This window comes from Lipotes vexillifer, unplaced genomic scaffold (genome assembly GCF_000442215.2).
Source record: "Lipotes vexillifer unplaced genomic scaffold, Lipotes_vexillifer_v1.1 scaffold995, whole genome shotgun sequence".
NCBI lineage: Eukaryota > Metazoa > Chordata > Mammalia > Artiodactyla > Lipotidae > Lipotes > Lipotes vexillifer.
This window is the reverse complement of record NW_006785389.1, coordinates 255,401-274,136: the sequence shown is the minus strand read 5'-3', so window position 1 is coordinate 274,136 and position 18,736 is coordinate 255,401. Positions and strand designations below refer to the sequence as shown.

Sequence of the window (18,736 nt, the reverse complement as noted above, 5' to 3'; positions counted from 1 at the left end):
GGAATGCTTTCAGCTTTTCACTGGTGAGTATTATATTGGCTGTGGATTTGTCATAAATAGCTTTTATTATTTTGAGGTATTTTCCCTCTATACCCGTTTTGGTAAGAGTTTTTATCATGAATGGATGTTGAATTTGTCAAATGCCTTTTCTACATCTATGCAGTAGACCATGTGGGTTTTGGCTTTTCTTTTATAATTGTTCATAGTGTTCCCTTACATTTTTTTTTTATTTCTATGGTGTAAGTTGTTATGTTTCCTTTTTCATTTCTTATTTTGTTTAATGAAATAAGTTCTCTCTTCCTCCTTGAAGAGCTTGGTGAGGGGTTTGTCAATGTTGTTTATCCTTTCAGAGAACCAGCTCTTAGTTTTATTGATTTTTTCTATTTTTTAAATGTCTTTTATTTATTTCCTCTCTGATCTTTATTGTTTCATTCTTTCTGCTGACTTTAGGTTTTGTTTGTGGTAGGTTAGGTTTGAGATTTTTCTTGTTTTTTGAGGAAAGCCTGTATTGCTATGAACTTCTAAGAACTGCTTTTGTTGCATTCCATAGATTTTGTATGGTTGTGTTTTCATTGTCACTTGTCTCAAGGTATTTTTAAATCTCCCCTTTGATTTCCTAATTGACCCATTGGATTTGTAGTACCATGTTGTTTAGTCTCCATGTAATCATTTTTTTCTCATTTATTTTTCTGTGGTTAATTTCTAGTTCCATGCCGTTGTGGTCAGAAAAGATGCTTGACATAATTTCTATACTCTTAAATTTGTTGAGGCTTGTTTTATGCCCTAGATGTGGTCAGTTCTAGAGAATGTTCCGTGTGCACTTGAAAAGAATGTGTATTCTGGTGTTTTTGGATGTAACGTACTGAAAATATCAATTAAGTCTAACTGTTGTATCATTTAGTATCTCTTGTCTTATTGATTGTCTGGAAGATCTGTCCATTGATGTGAGCGGGGTGTTAAAATCTCCTATTATTATTGTAGTCTTCTCAATTTCTGCCTTTATTTTTTTCTTTTTTATAAACTTATTTATTTATTTATTATTAGCTGCTTTGTGTCTTCGTTGCTGCACACGGGCTTTCTCTAGTTGCGGCGAGTAGGAACAGGGGCTACTCTTTGTTGCGGAGCATGGGCTCTAGGCACACAGGCTTCAGTAGTTGTGGTGCATGGGCTCAGCAGTCGTGGCTCTCAGGTTCTAGAGCGCAGGCTCAGTCGTTGTGGTGCATGGGTTTAGTTGCTCCACGGCATGTGGGATCTTCCTGGAACAGGGCTCAAACCCATATCCCCTGCATTGGCAGGTGGATTCTTAACCACTGCACCATCAGGGAAGTCCCTCTCCCTATATTTCTGTTAGTATTTGTTTTACGTACATGGGTGTTCCTGTATTAGGTGCATATATGTTGACGTAAAATCCTCTTGTATTGATCCTTTTTTCATTTTATAGTATCCTTCTTTATCTTTATGGCTTTTGTCTTAAAGTCTATTTTATCTGATATGAGTATTGCAACCCCACTTTCTTGTCATTTCCTTTTGCATGAAATATCTTTTTCCATCCCCTCACTTTCAATCTCTATGTATCCTTTGCCCTAAAGTGGGTCTCTTGTAGGCAGCATATTGTAGGCTCTTGTTTTTTTTTCCAATCTGCCACTCTGTGTCTTTTGATTGGAGGATTTAGTCCATTGACAGTTATGGTAATTAGTGATAGATATGTATTTATTGCCATTTTAAACCTTGTTTTCCTGTTGATTTTATATTTCTTCTTTGTCCCTTATTTTTCCTTTTGTGGTTTCATGATTTTCTTTGGTATTATACTTATGTTCTCTTCTTTTTGGTTTTTGTGAATCTACTGTATGTTTTTGATTTGTGGGTATCCTATTTTTCAAGAATGTTAACCCCTTCCTAGATCTACTTGCCTTAGACTGGTAATTATATAGGCTGAAACACATTCATTCTAGGAAAGAAAAAGAATCTACACTTTTTTACTCTCCTCCCCGACATTTTATGGTTTTGATGTCCTGTTTTACATCTTGTTCATCCTTTTGCTGTTCATTGTGGTTACCATTATTTTCACACAAATTTTTGGATTTTTTTCTTTAGTCTGTGTCCTGGCTTTAAATTTAAAGTAAATTTAAGTAATTTACTTTCCAATTGTGATTTTTTTCTTTCCTATAGATTCTTCTTTTCTATTTAGAGAAGACCTTTCAATATTTCCCTTAGGATAGATTTAGTATTTTAGTTTTTGCGAGTCTGAGAAACTCTTTATCTCTCTTTCTATTCTAAATGATAATCTTGCTAGGTAGAGTATCCTAGGTTGTATATTTTTCCCTTTCAGGACTTTGAATATATCTTGCCACTCCCTTCTGGCCTGCAGCATTTCTGTAGAGAAATCACCTGGTAGCCTTATGGGGGTTTCCTTGTAATGAACTCTTTGTTTTCCTCTTGCTGCCTTTAGAATTCTTTCTTTAACTCTTGCTGTTTTTATTGTAATATGTCTTGGTGTAGGTCTGTTTCGGTTTATCTTACTTGGGACCCTCTTCCTGTACCTGGATATGTGTTTCCTTCTTTAGGTTTGGGAATTTTTTTTTTTTTTTTTTTTGTGGTACGCGGGCCTCTCACTGTTGTGGCCTCTCCCATTGCGGAGCACAGGTTCCGGATGCAGAGGCTCAGCGGCCATGGCTCACGGGCCTAGCCGCTCTGCAGTGTGTGGGATATTCCCGGACCGGGGCACGAACCCATGTCCCCTGCATCAGCAGGCGGACTCTCAACCACTGTGCCACCAGGGAAGCCCCATTAGGAATTTTTCAGACATAATTTTTTCAAATACATTTTTGATCCCCTTTTTCTTCTCCTTCTGGAATCCCCATTATGTGTAGATTGGCATGGTTTATATTATCCCATAGGTCTCATATTGCTTTCATTTTTTTTCATTTGGCTTTCTGTCTGCTGCCCTTGTTGGGTGGTTTCCATTATTCTATGTTCCAGGTCACTTATTCATTCTTCTGCATCATTCATTCTGCTATTCATTGCCCTTAGCTTTCATCTCTGCAGATGAGTTTTCTAATTTTTTGTGGTTCCTCTGTATAGTTTCTAGTTCCCTTTTACAGTACTCTGCATTTCCGTTGATAGCTTTTCTTACTCTTCCAATATTTTCATTATCTCCTTTTTGAAATCAGTGTCTATTAGAATGAAGAGGTCTGTTTCACTGTTTGTTCTTTCAGGGGAATGCTCTTGGTCTTTTAACTGGGAGTGGTTCCTCTGCTGTTTACCAACCAGTGTGGAAGGATTTCAATATTTGACAAGTCAGTTCAGCTGTTTAGGGCATCTACATATCAGCTCAGCTTAAGAGTAGATTTTGCTCCATGACATGCCAGACCTGTGAAGCATATACCAAATCAGACAGCAAGCCTTGATAAGTCTGAAGCAGATTTACCACATTAGGAAGAATGCCCATTTTCAATTTCTAGGGAGCAGACTAGGTCATCTTCCATGCTATAAAGATCCTTAATGTAACATACAGTGGTATTTAAAGAGCTATGTTTTAACATTTAAAAAACTCTTGCTCATTAGATGTGCACAATTGGGTATGTTCTTCTAGTGAGAGTTGTAGGTATTTTTTGATGGCACTTCATTATCACATTTGAAATGTTCACTCTTTAACTTAATTAGTAGTGCTTAAAATTACTATTATTTTGTCTTTTAGGTAGCATGATAAGTTGCCAGCTGTCTTTGAAATTAAGTGATGTTGTCAGAGCTGTTATGTAATCTTTTGTTGTCCCTGATTGTTCTCCATAATGGCATATATTGTTTGTTATATTTTTGTAAAATCACCATAAAACTTCACTGTTTTTATTATATTTGTATTTAATTTTAGAAAAACAGTTATAAGCAGCAAATATATTTTAATATATACCTTATTGATATAGCTGGAACATTGACCATTCCATTGTAGAATTTGGGAAAATGCTGGTTTAGACCATGTACGTCCTGTAAGGCATAACTCATATTTCTGCTTCCTCTTTGAAGCCTTTTTCACTGCCCCAGTCTATCCTTATTTTCCATATTGAGAAATGCTCTAGCATTTAGTATGAATAACATTTTACACTTGATTGTTTACAGTGTTCTGTTATTGCCAATTTCTGTGTGTATCTTTTCTCCATCAGTAGAGACTCTGAAATTGTATACTTTCCATGACAGAATATCAACACTCAGCACAGAGACGTTGTCTAGCAATTACTTGACATGTGTTGCTCAGAACTCAAGATACTGACAGAAAATTTCACTACCTGTAGTATTTCTCTCCAGAAGTATAGACAATTTAACTTTTTAAACTATGCTCATGCATAGAAAGAACACTAGTTGAGCAAGAATATGTTTATGTCATTTCAGGATTTGGTGACATTTGGGGATGTGGCTGTAGATTTCTCTCAAGAGGAGTGGGAATGGCTGAACCCTGCTCAGAGGAATTTGTACAGGAAAGTGATGTTGCAGAACTATAGGAGCCTGGTATCACTGGGTAAGGAGGTCTCCCTGTAATTCAGAATTTGCACGTAGGGCTGCTTTCCAATGTAATGTTTGGGAAACCTCTGATATAGTTCGCTAAATTTCTGATCTTTGTGCTCCCCCAGATAAATTTAGTTTTGTAGAATTGGCAGCTTCATTAGATTGTCCATGCAACTTCATCTTCCCCATTCTTCAGAATACTTCACCTCTTCCTCAGCTCCCTTTTATAATGGCCTCACCTTCCTGATGACCAAGCAACTTGATCTGATTTATGGGCCTGGCTAATTCCCCTTTTATTTCTTGTAAGCAGGAGTTTCAGTTTCTAAGCCAGATGTGATCTCATTATTGGAGCAAGGAAAAGAGCCCTGGATGGTGAAGAAGGAGGGGACAAGAGGAGCATGCCCTGGTGAGTGAGAGAGAACTAGGGAGGCAGAGGCCATTGCAAGGAAAAGCTCAGCTATTCTGGAAAGTTCCAGCTCATAATTGATGTTTCCTGGGTAGCCTGAAAAGGCTCAAGGCCTGGGAAGAAACACTGTGGTGTGTCTAGCATGAGTTCCCCAACCTAACTCTCCTCACACATTATGTGTGTATATTTTCTCTCACACATAACTGTCTTCTCTGATAACATTTTCTTATTCTCTGGATGCAGATGTCACAGTTATCTCCTTGTCCTTGCTTTTTAGTTTTACACATGTTGCTCCATACTATGTTTAAAAATCCAGACACAGCAATGCATATTTTTTCCTTTTTGGTCACTCATTCCTTTCAGATTGAAGGATTGATTCATTTACTTATTCACTTGATTCACTGAATTTCTACTTTCATAAAATCATTCTGCTCAATTTTTAGGATTATTCAGAGGTTTATAAACGATCAAAGAAAAAATAAAGCATTTCCAGTTGTACTTTCAAGTCTGGGTAACTGGAAAGTGATAGCATTTAATAGAAACAAGTCAGAAGAAAGAACAGGTTGGTAGAGGAAAAGATGAATTTGGCTTGGGACAATAAGAGACTTATTTTTCAGAGATGAGGAGATTGCCAAGGGAAGATATGCAATGTACGACTGGAGGGAGATGGAGGCTAAGAAGAAAAAGTCTGATTTAGAGATGTTAGTGTGAAGGAATGAGGTCATAGTCTTCAAGTTTGATAGAAAAGTCCTGGTACTTCGGCCTTTGTGGGGAAGTGGACCTTTAACAACTTTCTCAATGTCCTCTCTGGTAAATAACCTCCCTATAGTTTCTTCCTTGGGTTAAATTATATAAATTTAAATTTTTCTAGTTACCCTTTTCATTTAGGTTACAGATTTATTTCTATGAACCTGAGCATAATAATCGCTTATAATTGTTTTTCTTTTATATCTGGTAATTTCCAATTTTAATTTATTTTACATAGCTGTTATTTTTTTTTTAATTGCTACTCATTAGTCAATTTCGTTAATTTTTATTTATTTTTAAAATCCAGCTTTTGGATGTATCTGTTAAATATAAAATGTAGTGTCATCATTCCTCTCTTTTCTAATTCTCTATTTTCTGCTTTTCTCTTTACTTTCCATCTAATTTCCTTAGGTTTATTTTGTTTTCCATTTTACTGAAAAAAACTTAAACTATTAATTTCATTTTCTCATTCACTAATGACATTATTAGGAGTTTTAATTTTCCTCTGAATATAGCTTTAGGTGACTTCCATAGATTCTGATATGTAGTTGTTTTTCTTATTTCCATTTCCTAGACAACCTATTTTTAAAAAAAAATTCCTTTTTACACAAGAGTTGTTTAAAAGAAAGTTTTGTTTTATTGTATCTTGATCAAATTGTTTAATCATATTTGATCAGGATAGTAATTAGTACTAATTCTACTCTAATGATTTGAGGATTTTTTTTTTAACATCTTTATTGGGGTATAATTGCTTTACAATGGTGTGTTAGTTTCTGCTTTATAACAAAGTGAATCAGTTATACATATACATATGTTCCCATATCTCTTCCCTCTTGCGTCTCCCTCCCTCCCACCCTCCCTATCCCACCCCTCCAGGCAGTCACAAAGCACCGAGCCGACATCCCTGTGCCTTGCGGCTGCTTCCCACTAGCTATCTACCTTATGTTTGTTAGTGTATATATGTCCATGCCTCTCTCTTGCCCTGTCACAGCTCACCCTTCCCCCTCCCCATATCCTCAAGTCCATTCTCCAGTAGGTCTGTGTCTTTATTCCTGTCTTACCCCTAGAGAGTGTTCCCTTTTCTCCACACCCTCTCCAGCATTTATTGTTTCTAGATTTTTTGATGATGGCCATTCTGACTGGTGTGAGATGATATCTCATTGTAGTTTTGATTTGCATTTCTCTAATGATTAATGATGTTGAGCATTCTTTCATGTGTTTGTTGGCAGTCTGTATATCTTCTTTGGAGAAATGTCTATTTAGGTCTTCTGCCCATTTTTGGATTGGGTTGTTTATTTTTTTGTTATTGAGCTGCATGAGCTGCCTGTAAATTTTAGAGATTAATCCTTTGTCAGTTGATTCATTTGCAAATATTTTCTCCCATTCTGAGGGCTGTCTTTTGGTCTTGTTTATGGTTTCCTTTGCTGTGCAAAAGCTTTGAAGTTTCATTAGGTCCCATTTGTTTATTTTTGTTTTTATCTCCATTACTCTAGGAGATGGGTCAAGAAGGATCTTGCTGTGATTTATGTCATAGAGTGTTCTGCCTATGTTTTCCTCTAAGAGTTTGATAGTTTCTGGCCTTACATTTAGGTCTTTAATCCATTTTGAGCTTATTTTTGTGTATGGTGTTAGGGAGTGATCTAATCTCATACTTTTACATGTACCTGTCCAGTTTTCCCAGCACCACTTATTGAAGGGGCTGTCCTTTCTCCACTGTATATTCCTGCCACCTTTATCAAAGATAAGGTGACCATATGTGCATGGGTTTATCTCTGGGCTTTCTATCCTATTCCATTGATCTATCTTTCTGTTTTTGTGCCAGTACCATACTGTCTTGATTACTGTAGCTTTGTAGTATAGTCTGAAGTCAGGCAGCCTGATTCCTCCAGCTCCATTTTTTGTTCTCAAGATTGCTTTGGCTATTCGGGGTCTTTTGTGTTTCCATACAAATTGTGAAATTTTTTGTTCTAGTTCTGTGAAAAATGCCAGTGGTAGTTTGATAGGGATTGCATTGAATCTATAGATTGCTTTGGGAAGTAGAGTCATTTTCACAATGTTGATTCTTCCAATCCAAGAACATGGTATATCTCTCCATCTGTTTGTATCATCTTTAATTTCTTTCATCAGTGTCTTATAATTTTCTGCATACAGGTCTTTTGTCTCCTTAGGTAGGTTTATTCCTAGATATTTTATTCTTTTTGTTGCAATGGTAAATGGGAGTGTTTTCTTGATTTCACTTTCAGATTTTTCATCATTAGTATATAGGAATGCCAGAGATTTCTGTGCATTAATTTTGTATCCTGCTACTTTACCAAATTCATTGATTAGCTCTAGTAGTTTTCTGGTAGCATCTTTAGGATTCTCTATGTATAGTATCATGTCATCTGCAAACAGTGACAGCTTTACTTCTTCTTTTCCGATTTGGATTCCTTTTATTTCCTTTTCTTCTCTGATTGCTGTGGCTAAAACTTCCAAAACTATGTTGAATAAGAGTGGTGAGAGTGGGCAACCTTGTCTTGTTCCTGACCTTAGTGGAAATGCTTTCAGTTTTTCGCCATTGAGGATGATGTTGGCTGTGGGCTTGTCATATACGGCCTTTATTATATTGAGGAAAGTTCCCTCTACACCTACTTTCTGCAGGGTTTTTATCATAAATGGGTGTTGAATTTTGTCAAAAGCTTTCTCTGCATCTATTGAGATGATCATATGGTTTTTCTCCTTCAATTTGTTAATATGGTTTATCACATTGATAGATTTGTGTATATTGAAGAATCCTTGCATTCCTGGAATAAACCCCACTTGATCATGGTGTATGATCCTTTTAATGTGCTGTTGGATTCTGTTTGCTAGTATTTTGTTGAGGATTTTTGCATCTATGTTCATCAGTGATATTGGCCTGTAGTTTTCTTTGTGACATCCTTGTCTGCTTTTAGTATCAAGGTGATGGTGGCCTCGTAGAAGGAATTTGGGAGCGTTCCTCCCTCTGCTATATTTGGAAGAGTTTGAGAAGGATAGGTGTTAGCTCTTCTCTAAATGTTTGATAGAATTCACCTGTGAAGCCATCTGGTCCTGGGCTTTTGTTTGTTGGAAGATTTTTTAATCACAGTTTCAATTTCAGTGCTTGTGATTGGTCTGTTCATATTTTCTATTTTTTCCTGATTCTATCTTGGCAGGTTGTGCATTTCTAAGAATTTGTCCATTTCTTCCAGATTGTCCATTTTATTGGCATAGAGTTGCTTGTAGTAATCTCTCATGATCTTTTTTATTTCTGCAGTGTCAGTTGTTACTTCTCCTTTTTCATTTCTAATTCTAATTCTACTCTAACGATTTGAGGATTTTATATGTCCTAATATAGCATTAGTTTTCTTTAACGGTTCCATAGGTTCCAAGGTATAGTCTCTATTTTCAGTGTAAAGAGCTTATTACATGAGTTTCTTTTTTTATTATGTTACTAAAGTCTCTCTTAATCTTTCTTGATTCCATCTATAATTTGTTCTTTCTTATTTTTGGCTGCATTGGGTCTTAGTTGTGGCACGTGGAATCTTTCATTATTGCGCACAGGCTCTTCATTGTGGTGCTTGGGTTTCTCTCTAGTTGTGGCATGCAGGCTCCAGAGCACATAGACTCTCTAGTTGTGGCACATGGGCTCAGTAGTTGTGGCATGCAGGCTCCAGAGTGCATGGGCTCTGTAGTTGTGGCACACAGGCTCTGTAGTTGTGGCACACAGGCTCAGTAGCCACGTGGCATGTGGGATCTTAGTTCCCCAACCAGGAACTAAGAAGGCGGATTCTTTACCACTGGACCACCAGGGAAGTACCTATAATTTTTTTCTTAATAACTTTAATTATTTACATACAGTAAATTGCATTCATACAAATTACACAATGTGATGAGTTCTGCCAGTTGTATACGTCCATGAAACCATCACCACAATCAAGACATAAAACGTTTCCGTCACCCCAAAAGATAGCTTGTACCTCTTTGCAGTTCATTCTTCTTCACTCCTGGCTCCAAACACTAATCTGATATTTGTCATTTTAGATTACTTTGCATTTGAACTAAATGGAATCATACTGTTATGTGTGGCTTATTTTGTCATCAGAATTATTTTGAAAATCATATTGTTTCATATATAAATAATTTACTCCTTTTGTTTCTGAGTAGCAGTCTATTATATAGATGTTCCACACTTTTTCCATTCACCTGTTGATGCACTTTTGGGTTGTTTGCAGTTTTGGGCTATATGAAGTGGTCACATACAGGACTTTGTGTGGACATACATTTTCATTTCTCTTAGGTAAATATCTAAAAGTGGAAAAACTGAGTCATATGACAGGGATATGTTTAAATTTTTAAGAAACTGCCAGATAGTTTTCCAAAGAGATTGTATCATTTTCATCCCCACCAGCACTGTAGAAGCGTTCCAGTTGCTCTACATCCTCACCATATCTTGGTGAGGTTTATTTTCTTTTTTTAAATAATTTTATTGAAGTATAGTTGATTTACAGTGTTGTGTTAATTTTTGCTGTGCAGCAAAGTGATTCAGTTACATATATATATTCTTTTCCATTATGGTTTATCACAGGATACTGAATATAGTCTCCTGTGCTACACAGTAGGACCTTGTTATTTATCCATCCTATATATTGATATACTTTGCATCTGCTAATCCCAAAATCCCAATCCTTCTCTACTGCACCCCTCCTCCCCCTTGGCAAACACAAGTCTGTTCTCTAGATGAGTCTGTTTCTGTTTTGCAAATATATTCATTTGTATTGTATTTTAGATTCCACATATAAGTGATACCATATGGTATGTCTTTCTCTTTCTGACTTACTTGGCTTAGTATGATGATCTCTAGGTCCATCCATGTGTTGCAGATGGCATTATTTCATTTTTTTATAGCTTAGTAATATCCCATTGTGTGTATGTACGTATATATATGTATGTGTGTGTATATGTATATATATATATATATATATATGTATATATATATATATACATATATATATATATATATACATACACATGTACCATATTTCCTTTATCCATTCACCTGTTGATGGACATTTAGGTTGTTTCCATGTCTTGGCTATTGTACATAGTGCTGCTATGAACATAGTGGTGCATGTATCTTTTTAAATCATAGTTATGTCTGGATATATGCCCAGGAGTGGAATTTCTGGATCATATGGCAAGTCTAGTGTTTTGAGGAACCTCCATACTGTTTTCCACAGAGGCTGCATCAATTTACATTCCCATCAACAATGTAGGAGGGTTCCCTTTTTGGTGAGCTATTTTTAGTTTTATCCATTCTAATGACTGTGTTATGGTATCTCGTAGTTTTAGTATGTATTTATCTGATGACTAATGATGTTGAGGAACTTTTCATGTGCTTATTGGCCATTCATATATCTATTGTGAAGTATTTGTTCAAATCTTTTGCCCATGTTTTATTAGGTTGTTTTATTATTATTGTAAAAGTTCTTAATACTGGTGTACTTCATTTTATTGTGCTTCACTTTATTGTACTTCGCAGATATTGCACTTTTTACAAATTGAAGGTTTGTGGTGACCCTGCATTGTCAGATGATGGTTAGTACTTTTTAGCAATAAAGTGCTTTTTAATTAAGGTATGTAAACTGATTTTTTTTAGACAATGCTATTGCACACTTAATAGACTATAGTGTAAACATACCTCTTACATGCACTGGGAAACCAAAAAATTCATATGACTCGCTTAATTGCAACATTCATTTTATTGGGGTGGCCTCGAACTGAACCCATGATACCTCTGAGGTATGCCTGTATAGTCCTGATACAAATTGTTTGTCATTTATGTGTATTGAGATATACGTACCAATTGTGACTTGTATTTTTATTTTCCTACTACTGTCTTTTGAACATCCAAAGTTTTCAATATTTGTTAAGTCCAAATTATTGCCTTGGTTTGTCCTTTTTGTGTCATATCTAAGAAAGTCTTGCTACCCGCAGGTCACAAACATTTTCTTCTGTGTTTTCACCTAGGAATTTTATCATTTTAGCTTTATATTTTGGTGTATGTTCCTTTGAGCTAATTTTTGTGTCTTGTGTGAGGTAAAGGTTGAAGTTTTCTTTTTTTCCCCAATTTGTATATATAGTTTCTCCAGTACCCTTTCTTTTAAAGACTTTCCCTTCCCCATTATATTGTCTTGTCTCACTGAAAATCATTTGACCATATATGCATGCATTAAGTTCTAAACTCTGTCCTTTCTCCAGTACCACACTGTCTTGATTACTCTAGCTTTACAGTAAATTTTGATATCAGTTCAATTTGTAAAATCACTTTGACTACTTTAATCATTTGCATTTCCATATAAATTCTAGGATGAAGTTGAGAATTTCTACCCAGAAATCCTGCTGGGGTTTTGTTTGGGATTGTGTTGAATCTATGTATCAGTTTGGAGAGAACTGACATCCTAATATCATTTTTTTCAATTCCTGAGTATTTATTTAGCCATTTTTTACAGTCTTAATTTCTCTTAGCAGTGTTTTGTCATATTTAGTGTAGCGGTCTTATAAGTATTATATTTATATAGCTATATATTAAAAATATATACTTATATCTAAAATTTTTTTTTCCTGAGTCTTTTTTGGTGCTTTTATATATTAAAAAGACCATTTTCCAATTGTTTGCTGCTAGTATGTAAAAATGTAAATTGATTTTTTAAATTTTTTTATTGAAGTATAGTTCATTTACAATGTTGTTAGATTTTTTTTTTTTTCTTTTTGTGGTAATGCAGGCCTCTCACTGTTGTGGCCTCTCCCATTGCGGAGCACAGGCTCCGGACGCGCAGGCTCAGCGGCCATGGCTCACAGGCCCAGCCGCTCCATGGCATGTGGGATCTTCCCGGACCAGGGCACGAACCCGTGTCCCCTGCATCGGCAGGCAGACTCTCAACAATTGCGCCACCAGGGAAGCCCTGTTGTTAGACTTTTATATTAACTTTACATCTTTTGACCTTGCTGGATTGATTTAGCAGTTGTTCTAGTAGTTGTTTTGTAAGTTCCTGAGGATTTTCTGCATGAACATTTTTTCTGCAAATACAGTTTTATTTCTTCCTTTCTGATCTTTATGTCTTCTTTTTCTTGACTAATTGTAATAGCTAGGACCTCCTGTAAAATGTTGAATAGAATTGGTAAGAGCATATATACTTGCATTGTTGTAAGGGGAAATGTATTCATTCTTTCACTGTTAAGTTGATGTCACAGATTTTTCATAGATGCCCTTTATCAGCTTGAGGAATTTCCTTTCTGTTCCTGGTTTGCCAAGAATTTTTATAATAAACAGGTGTTAAATTTTTTTTTTTTTTTTTGTGGTACATGGGCCTCTCACTGTTGTGGCCTCTCCCGTTGCGGAGCACAGGCTCCAGACATGCAGGCTCAGTGGCCATGGCTCACGGGCCCAGCTGCTCCATAGCATGTGGGATCTTCCCAGACTGGGGCACGAACCTGTGTCCCCTGCATCAGCAGGTGGACTCTCAACCACTGCGCCACCAGGGAAGCCCCTGATTTTCCTTTTTTTTAATCTGTTAATGTGGTGAATTACATTGATTTTCATATATTAAACCAACCTTGCATTCGTGGGACAAACTCCACTTGGTTATGATTATGCCTTCATATGTTCCTGGATTTTATTTGCCATAACTTTATATAGGCTTTACATTTATGTTCATGTGCTACATTGCTTTTGTAAATCATAATAGGAATTTTGGTTTTACTATAAATAAGGTGAGAAACCATTGGAAAGTCTTGAATAGAATAATAGGTGATTTGATTTGGGAATGAAAAGGGTAAGGCAAATTAAGGCCAATGGCAGGTTAATAAAACCAAGAAATTTGATACAAAATTACTTCTATATGAAGGCATCTTAGCTTGAGTATCAATTGAAAACTTACATTTGGTTGGAACATATCACACAGAAAATGATACTTAGGAAGACCACTTCCAGGCTGCAAAAGTTTAACCATAGAGTTTTATGTACAGTCTATGGCAATTAATGCCACACTGACATGAAATTGGTTTTTTAAAGGTAATGAACTTAGCTTGAATGCAGGATAACTAGCAGCAAGAGAGGAAGGGTGTTTGCAGACTGTTATATTTATATATAAAAAGATGATTATGATTTTCTGATACCTTAATAGTTATGCATGATTTATTTTAATAAAATTTCCTTCATTCTCATTCTCTATAATCTCATTACTAGACTGCATTTAACAGCTGTTAAATCCTTGAACTTATGTAGTTCATTCACCAATTTGTGCTTTAGAAGTTCTTCTTTTCTAATGCATAAATACAAAAGACATTTGTTTTCTTGGTATCTTTTAGATTGGGAGTATGCATTTAAAAACAATGAATTTTCATCAAAGCAAGTTATTTATGAGGAATCATCCAAAGTAAGGACAATGGGAAGAAGCCATCTTAGTTATAACCTTGACTGCTCCAGTTTGAGAGAAGACTCTAAAAATGAGGACTGGTTTAAGAACCACTTGGGAAGTCAGGAGATACATTCTAGTCAATTGATCATCACTCATAAAGAAATCCTGACTAAAGATCAAAGTAATGAATATACTAAATCTTGGCAAACTTTCCATCAGGATGCAATCTTTGATATAAGGCAGAGTTTTCCCACCAAAGAAAGAATACATAAGCATGAGCCACGGAAGAGAAGCTACCAGAAAAAATCTGTTGAAATAAAACGTAAGAAAGTCTATGTAGAAAAGAAACTTTTGAAATGTAATGAATGTGAGAAGGTTTTCAACCAGAGCTCATCTCTTACTCTTCATCAGAGAATTCACACTGGAGAGAAACCCTATGCATGTGTTGAATGTGGGAAAACCTTCAGCCAGAGTGCAAACTTAGCTCAACATAAGAGAATACATACTGGAGAGAAACCCTATGAATGTAAAGAATGTAGGAAAGCCTTCAGCCAGAATGCCCATCTTGCTCAACATCAGAGAGTTCATACTGGAGAGAAACCTTATCAGTGTAAAGAATGTAAAAAAGCCTTCAGCCAGATTGCACACCTGACTCAACATCAGAGGGTTCATACTGGGGAAAGACCTTTTGAATGTATTGAATGTGGAAAGGCCTTTAGTAATGGCTCATTTCTTGCTCAGCATCAGAGAATTCACACAGGAGAGAAGCCTTATGTATGTAACGTGTGTGGGAAAGCCTTCAGCCATCGAGGATACCTAATTGTACATCAGAGAATTCATACTGGAGAGAGACCCTATGAATGTAAGGAATGTAGGAAAACCTTCAGCCAGTATGCACACCTGGCTCAACATCAGAGAGTTCATACTGGAGAGAAACCTTATGAGTGTAAAGTATGTAGGAAAGCCTTCAGCCAGATTGCATACCTTGATCAACATCAGAGGGTTCATACTGGAGAGAAGCCCTATGAATGTATCGAATGTGGGAAGGCCTTTAGCAACAGCTCGTCACTTGCACAACATCAGAGAAGTCATACCGGAGAGAAACCTTACATGTGTAAGGAATGCAGGAAAACATTTAGCCAGAATGCAGGCCTTGCTCAACATCAGCGAATTCACACTGGAGAGAAACCTTACGAATGTAACATTTGTGGGAAAGCCTTTAGCTACAGTGGATCTCTTACTCTACATCAAAGAATTCATACTGGGGAAAGACCCTATGAATGTAAGGATTGCAGGAAATCTTTCAGGCAGCGAGCACACCTTGCTCATCATGAGAGAATTCATACCATGGAGTCATTCCTTACTCTTTCCTCCCCTTCCCCCTCTGTGTCCAGTCAGTTGCCAAGACCTGTAGGTTCTATCTCCTAAATATGCCTTGAATCTGACTCTAATTAATTTCCATTCTTTCATCTTTGTCCAGTACACAATAATCTATTTGACGTGGACTATGGAAATAACTTTCTAATTGATCTCCCTGTGTTTACCATTTCCTGCTAGTAGTGCATATTACAGTCAAACTTGTGTTTAAAAAGTTTAATCATATCATTTCTCCATCATTAAAACCCTTCATTGGCATCCCACAGGTCTTAGGTCAAGGCACACATTCCTCAAAATAGCCTAAAAGACCTCCAACCCCCAATACTTTGTTCCAGTCTACATTTCAGAGTCCCATCTCATGTTATCCATCTCATTCTTTGGCTACTTATCAACATTAAGAATTTATAATGCAGCATCAAATAGATCTGGGTTCCAATTCTTACTCTTCCATTTTCTGGCCCTTTAGTTTTGGAGAAACATTTTGTCCCTTGTAAGCTTCAGTCTTTTTATTTATATTATGGAAATAATAATGGTACTACCTCAAGTTAATGTAAGGGTTAAATGAGATAATGCATGTGAACTGCTCAGCAGAGTGCCTAGCATAGAGTAATTACTCAATAAACACTAATGTAAAATAAAAAGGTACTATGAAAAAAGAAGATCATCTCAGCAATGATTATCTGAGAAATAACAAAGCAACCCAAAAGACTGTAAACGTTTTTGATTAGGAACAGCAGTCATTGTTCTAAAGGTGGGTGATAGGGGTATCCAGCACAGGAGAGTTAATGTTGGAGTCCATGATGACAGAGTAAGATGGGGGCTTCTGTTTCAACATGAATACACAGAAATATGATTTTGTTGATAAGAAAAACTAACTTCGTTATATAGTCAACAGTTTAAAGAAGCCAGGTGTTAAAAATCACTTGTAATAAGTAAAATTTACTATGATGTATTCATTTGCATTTAAACAAAGGCAATATAGTTTTTAAAAGACAGAAAACTTTAAAAGATCAATAACCAAAGAAGAATAGAAAGTAAAATTTAAGTTTAACTCACCTGTCTTAATTCCAGGTAGATGAATTGTATTAAACACCTGTCATTTAAATAGAAAAGTTGTTAAGCTTCTAAGCTGTAATTTCCAAAACTAGAGGGAAAAGAAACCAAAACTATAGGTTAAAACTCATCAACATGTTTGATTTGATATGCATCGTTTCAAATGAATATGAATACCTTTAGATGGGCATGTGTTTTCCAGTTCTCCACAGTTCAAACCACTACCTGTTCCCTTACATCTGACTTGTTTTACACTTTATATTACTTCCTGACTCCTGAAGGCTTTGAGCATGCAATCAATGCAGTAACCAGTTCTCTTGTGAACATAAGTACAAAGAAAATAACTAAAGTTTAATGGAGGATTAAAAGAATAGACCTTTTATCCTTCTGTAGGGGAAGACTCAGTATTCTACAATGTTAGTAGGCCCCAAATTAATCTATAGATTTGTTAGTAGGCCTCAAATTAATCTATAGATTCTTTGTACCTGACAAAATAAGGCTGTCTTTTTAAGGCTTGAAACATTGTGTTTGTCAACATACACACATACACATTCACAACATACACACATAAAGGAAATATATAATAAAGGTGATATTTCATGTCAGTGGCTTAGTATTGGTAAATGAGATTCGGCTCAAAAAAATTATTTCTGTACAAAACAATCACCTCATTCTTTTATCCAGATGCAAAACAGAGTCATTAGAGGACACTGTAACATGCTTTATAATCATGAAGAATGGTTTTCCTAAATACGACATGAGATCCAGAAGCCACACACACAAAGATTCTAGGTTTGACTATATAAGAACTTTAATAAGCTTTTATATAGTCAAAGATAGTACAAACGAAAGGTTTTTAAACATTAGAGTTGGAAAAAATCATTAAAATATGTTTAACTTATAAAGTTTGTATCCTTAACATAAAAGTGCTTCTACAAGTCATTTAGAAAAATGACACCTCCTCCCCTCATGGGCAAAAGGGTATAAAGAGGCAGCAGGTGACTGAGGAAAGTGGTAAGTACAGAATCTCACAAGGATCAGAACACAAGTTAAACAAATGAACTACCATCTTTCAATAACAGATTGATAAAATTTGCATTGCAAAAGCATAGGAGAGGAGGTACTTCTATGTACTGATGTAAGGGTGTATGAATTTGTACAGTATTTCTGAAAGGTAACTTGTCAGCGTCAAAATTTTCATTGGGAATCAAGGTTTTCTTTTGCAGTTAAACATAAGTTTATCTTTCCTCCATATCCTATTAAACAGGTAAAACAAAAGGTATCAAAAAAGAGAAGTCATCAGTGGATGAAAGAATCAAATTTTATAAAAGACAAAAGGGAAAAGAGTGGTTATTCATGAAATGTTGCAGAAGAAGCTGTTACCTGAAATGTTGGCATGACAGGGATTTCAGTAATGGGAGTCAGTCTGTCCAAAGGGTCCCTAGAAAAGTTCATTCTTTGAGTTGGCTTGTGTAGAGGCTGGGTAATAAGGAGACACGATGACAAGACAGTTAATGATTTTTTATGTGAAAGTTATGTTAGTATCCCTGTCAACAGCTTTCCCACTCCACCCTCTCTTCTATAAGTAAATTGAAATGGATCCTTCCTTTACACCATTCACAAAAATTAGTTCCAGTTGAATAAAATCCTAAATGTTAAATAGTAAAGTATTAGAAGAAAATATAGTACCATATGCTTATGACTTTGCTGTTGGACATATCTTCCTAAATTAGACAAAAATGAAAGCCATAATGAAGTTGATTATATCAAAAGAATGCTTTTAAAAAGACAAAGATAAGAAACAGAATGGGAAAAAATTGTAATATAATACAAAGGGAAAGATGTAAGAGTACCTATAAATAGGTAAAGGACAACCAAGCAAGAATAAAACTGAACAAAGGACAAGAATGCACAAGTCAGAAGAAATACAGATGGACCATAAATATGAGTCCCTGTTTAACCTTGCTAGTATTCAGAGATGCAAATTTAAGTAATCTACAAAAATAAAAAAAAACCTTGGTAGTTGTATAGAGAAATAAATACTCTCATCAGTGCTAATTTGGAGGCACTGAAGTTTTAAAAATGCTCACTATAACCCCTTTGGAGGGCAGCACAGTACATGAAACTGGGAACAATCTAAATTTCCATCAACAGAGGCATGACTAGAAATGCACCAGTTTAAAAAAATGGACTTGTAATACTGGTATGGATTTGACTAAAAGACACTGATTGAAAATGG

The 18,736-nt window shown here is 35.8% G+C and overlaps 1 protein-coding gene across 2 annotated transcripts in view; it reads left to right on the top strand.

Annotated features, from left to right (window-relative positions):
• The window catches only part of ZNF583 (zinc finger protein 583), a 23,613-nt gene extending 7,217 nt beyond the window's left edge, over positions 1-16,396 (top strand). Inside the window, exons 2-4 of one of the 2 annotated variants that reach the window (XM_007457455.1) lie at positions 4,384-4,510; positions 4,808-4,903; positions 14,018-16,138. In XM_007457455.1, the coding sequence (XP_007457517.1) occupies positions 4,384-4,510; positions 4,808-4,903; positions 14,018-15,495 (1,701 nt within the window). In that variant the 3' untranslated portion in view covers positions 15,496-16,138. Of the gene's footprint in view, positions 1-4,368; positions 4,511-4,807; positions 4,904-14,017 lie in introns of those variants that run through there. The other variant, XM_007457454.1, reaches the window with a different exon arrangement.
• The last annotated feature ends 2,340 nt before the right edge of the window (positions 16,397-18,736 follow it).